Here is a 4,980-nt window from a genome sequence, read left to right on the forward strand (position 1 = left end):
AATGGCCAGACTTATGTTATCTATCATGTACCCAAGCAAAACTAACCTGCAAAAAGAACCAACTCAAATTTTCTGTCACTTTTGGCAGATGTCACTGACACCAAGAGAAATAACAGCAACTGCTTAGCAGACAGGTTATGCGTCTGAGTGAGAAATAACACTTTCTGTTTATCCCCAAGACTCTAGTTTGATATAGGTCTGCCACATACCCAGGTGGTCCTTTAGAGGAAATGGAGAGAGGGAAAACTGATCGATGAAATTAAAAATTGCAAGAAGGGAGTGATAATCAAGAGAGAAGCAGACAGAAATAAAAGAGGTAAGAAGGGCGGGCATGTGTGAGCACTGAAGTATTTGTTCACTGTATATCCCGGGGGGCACATAAACAAATTATGAAGCTATGAATTCTGATGCTGACCCCCAAAGTCATGAAGGAGGTGGTAAAAGAGGCAAAACATAGAGAAAGAGATTGCTTCTTTCATTAATAAATTTATGCTATTTTCATATTTATGTAGGCAGATAAACGTACACATATAAGTAAATTGGTTCTGACCTGCACTCTAATGCTGATGAATCCAGATAATTCAAATAAAAGGGGCATTTAGCCACCATACAGCTCTCCTCTTCTACATAATTCTAGTAAAGTGTAAAGAGTAAAGTGTGTCATTCGCAAAACCATTTGAAAAACAACAATCATTTTAATAGGCCTGCAAAAACACGCAATCATGTTTTGGACCTCTCGTTTGCCAGCTGGGCATATACCTATATAGGGTGCATTTTTATTTTATTGTTACTCAGAAGTAAATTATTCTTAGCATAACAAATGACTTGTTTCTAATGTGTGGTTTCTGATACATTTTATTATCAATCATAAATGACAACTGCCATCAACTGCATTATTATTACAGTAATATTTTGAATATATTTTATATTATTCTGTTTTCATTTTCATTGTAAAGTTTTAGTAATTTTTGGTGGGGTTTTTTGTAGTTTTTGGAAGGGCTTTTTTATTATGTCTGTATGGTTGTTATTCATTTTTATTTCAGTTTTTGTCATTTTAGTACATCAGGTTAACAAAAAAAAATTTAAACTTTTTTTTTTAACAAAATTAAAATGAGAAATGTTGCCTTGGAATTTACAATTTTATTTAAGTTAACATTCATTTTTTAAGTGACAAAAATGTTTTTAAGGGTTTTATTTTTCATTTCTGTTTTAGTTTGTAGTTAACTGTAATAACCCTGCTGCCAATACTTGTATAAAATATGAGCATTCAGGCATTTCAACAATCCAGTGGATAACAAGATGAACCAAGTATAAGCACACAAACATCTCATGTGTGCTCCATCCGTTTGAGGATGAATTTTAAAACGCTTGGTTTCGTTGTGCAGATCCAGCTTTTATGTTTAGCATGAACCACTGAATAAATTAATTTCAGCACAAACGAGAGCTTAGATCTCCTTTTATATATTCAGAGAGGGTTCGTTGGGGCAAGGCAAGAAGCCGAATATCCCAGGTGTCTCATCAGCTTCACCAATAAGGAAGAAATCAATTAGAGCAATTGCAATGTGAGATAGACTGAATGCTTTTTTTTTTCTTTCTTTTTTTTGCAGTGTTTTAGTGAGAATGTGTATTAGAACATTAGTGCCTCCAAGGCAATCACATCAAACTTCCCTCTACAGTTTATTATTTTCCATTTAAATCACTATCTCCAGTGCTAGAGCATTAAAATTCCAACCTGTCATGCAGCTTGGCAGTTTTGACCGTGGCATCACTTCAACTGGGGTGAAGATTTCCAAGAGACCGTTGATTCTGTTGACGACTGAATTGCCTTGCCCACCTGATACATCTTCATGTAGGATAACTTGTAGTAGATGTGCATCAGAAAAGAAGGAGATCAAATTAAACATTGTCTCCTACAAAACCATCTGATGTTGTTATTAACAGAATACACAAAAGAAGGACTCTCAGTTGTGCCATTTAAGCAAAGCTCATTAAGACAAAGATACCATCATAGAACAAAACAGAGAACAAAAAAACAGATGATACACCACAACACTCAAAATAGACAAGAAAATGTACCATTTTGTAGCCGGAAAGCTGCTATCTACAAGAGTAGTCTTGTGTATGATCATGCAACATGCAACATGCAATATTTGGTTCTATAACATCAAAGATACAAGTCTTACACAATAAAAATATAGCTACATCTTTGCACATCCCGTGCACCACACCTTTTGATTGTATCACAGTAATGATATAAATTGAAGACACAACTACAGAAAGACAGTTTACCACTGACACACCAACTTTGGGCAGAAAGACCAGACAAATGAGGTATTCTTTTCCAAATAAAAATGAACACTGGCACATTGAAAAAAGCATGTTGACACCATGAAAAAGAAGAACACATCTGGTGATCTGAACTCAGTACATGTCACAAGCACACAGGATCAAACTGGAGACGCCTGCAATGCTAATGCTAACACGGTCCTACCGTGCTAACGGTGGTATAACTGAACTTTGTTATGGACGCCCCTGTGACTCCAGTGATCTCATCATCACCTTCCCTCCTCTTCCTCTGCTTGTGGCATGGGCTCCTGCAACACCCAAATGTGACCAAGAGAGCCTTCCGGAAGCGGGTGTTCATGAAGCAGTAGATGATGGGGTTGACGCAGGCTGAGGTATAGGACAGAAGCTGAATGAAGGAGATGGGAGCTCCAGAAAGTGCGCGCTGGGCTGACTTTTGGTCGAAAGCCTTCCAGGTGTTGGCAGAGTATAGAGGCATCCAGCATATGAAGAACATGGCTACTATAATGATCAGCATTCGGATCACTCGTTTTTTGGCAATGAGCTTTGCCTCTGAGGTGTTGCTCCGTGGACGGTCTGCCTTGACGGTGCCGGAGGTGGTCAGAGGAGAAAGTTCCATAGCAGGGGGCTTCTTTGGGACTTGGATATAACATCCATCGCTCTCATCATGGCCAGAAGAAAGTGCACCATTCAATCCATTCTTTACACCTGTACATAAAAGAAATTAAGAGATGAAGGTGTACTGCCAATTGATCCTGTTTTTTACAAAATCATGTTTGTGTTATTTCTGTTTAGTTGCACTAAAAACATATATGAAACCTATTAGAAATGAAAAATATTTCATATATTAACATATATACATGTAGGTACACCTGATCAACTGCTCAGTTATGTAAACATCTAATCAGCCAATCATTTGGCAGCAATGCATTTAGCATGTAGATCTGATTAAGTTCAAACCGAACATCAGGAAGAGTCAAGTCAAGTCACCATTATTTATATAGTGCTTTTTACAATGCAGATTGTGTCAAAGCATGCTTTACAGTATTAAACAAGGAAATAGTGTCGAAATAGTGTGCCGTTCTCCTCTGGCCAGACGAAACCAGCAGTTTAATTCTAGGCTGCAACAAAGTCAGATTGTGCAGAGGACTCAAAGAGAAAGAAAGGCGATTTAAGTGACTTTGAATGTGGCATGGTTGTGGTGCCAGGTGGGCTGGACTGAGTATATCAGAAACTGCTGATCTACTAAGATCTTCACACACAACCATCTTTAGGTTTTATAGAGAAATGTCCAAAAGAATGAAAATATCCAGTGATGGGCAGTTCTGTGGGCAAGAGGTCATAGGAAAATGGCCAGACTTCTTCGAACTGAAGCAACAGTAACTCATTACAACCGAGGTATGCAGAAGAGCATCTCTGAACGCACAACACATTGAACCTTGGGCTACAGCACAACACATTGAAGCAGATGGGCTACAGTAAAATAAGATTACACAGGGTGCCACTCCTGCCAGCTAAGAACATGCAGTTACAATTCCCACAGACTCACTAAAATTGTACAATACAAGACTGGATAAATGTTGCCTGGTCTGATGAGTCTCGATTTTTGCTACAACATTCGGATGGTAGGCTCAGAATGTGGTGTAAACAACTTGAAAGCATAGATCCATCCTTGCTTTGTATCAACAGTTCAGGCAAGTGCTGGTGGTGTAATGGTGAAGGGATATTTTCATGGAAGACTTTAAGCCCCTTCAGTACCAACTGAGCATTGTTTAAATGCCACAGCCACAACAGAGTATTGTTACTGACTATGTCCTTTCCTTTATGACCACAGTGTACCCAGTGCCGCATTAACCATTGGGCTAGGCGGGGCTGAAGCCCCGGGGCCCGGACAAGGAGGGGGCCCGTGATTGGCTGTGGAGTAGATTGACTGGTCATGGGTAGCGCCGATTGCCAAATCCCCGCCCCTCACATATTAACTCTATTATTTAGTGGAGCTTTTCCATATATTCCATGCATTACCTTTAGAGATTAAAACGTCACGTTTGAATTTGGTTTACCAATCAAATGCATTTATTCTATATTTGTACTTTTGAATGACCCGTGCACCACGTATCAATCAGGTGATCACTGCAATGTCCGCATTCACCTCTCTTCACTTCGTTCTGGCATAATCTGGAAATGGTCATGCAAAGAACAATCTTCGATAATTAAAAATGTAAACTATTTTAAAAAGAAAGTGAGAGAGGGGCTATTCTAAAAAAAAAAAATGAGGAGAGAGGGGAAAACATGAGTTAGAGAGTCAGTAAAATTCCCAGCTATCAGGTTATTTTACTAAAGCTGATGATGGAGGGGGAGTTCTGAAAACAGCAAGTGGACCGGGCACATGGAGCAGATAAAATCACAGTGTCATTGTCCCCACAGATTTTAGGTTAGTTTGATTAACAAGTTAACAACTTGATGGATGTATATTGCTTTTTGTGTTTGAACAAAGTATTCGCTTATAGGTTGAGAGATAAACTGGTAGAAATACAGCCTATCAATCGTTTTGCGTGGCATGATGTAGGTTAAGCTTTTCATTTAAACGCATTTTAAGCATTGTGGTTTAAAAACAAATTTAACTGTTAAGGGACATTAAGCAGTGGGGCAGAATTCATTTTGGCAAATGCGCGCATT

The 4,980-nt window shown here is 38.7% G+C and overlaps 1 protein-coding gene across 1 annotated transcript in view; it reads right to left on the reverse strand.

The window, feature by feature from the left end:
* Positions 1-1,346: 1,346 nt before the first annotated feature.
* The window catches only part of LOC107654252 (cholecystokinin receptor-like), a 25,256-nt gene continuing 21,622 nt past the window's right edge, over positions 1,347-4,980 (reverse strand). Inside the window, exon 5 of the mRNA XM_016441265.1 lies at positions 1,347-3,012. Coding sequence (XP_016296751.1) covers positions 2,477-3,012 — 536 coding nt within the window. The 3' untranslated portion in view covers positions 1,347-2,476. The remainder of the gene's footprint in view (positions 3,013-4,980) is intronic.

This window comes from Sinocyclocheilus anshuiensis, unplaced genomic scaffold (assembly GCF_001515605.1).
Source record: "Sinocyclocheilus anshuiensis isolate Anshui unplaced genomic scaffold, SAMN03320099.WGS_v1.1 scaffold551, whole genome shotgun sequence".
In the NCBI taxonomy this organism is placed as follows: Eukaryota; Metazoa; Chordata; class Actinopteri; order Cypriniformes; family Cyprinidae; genus Sinocyclocheilus; species Sinocyclocheilus anshuiensis.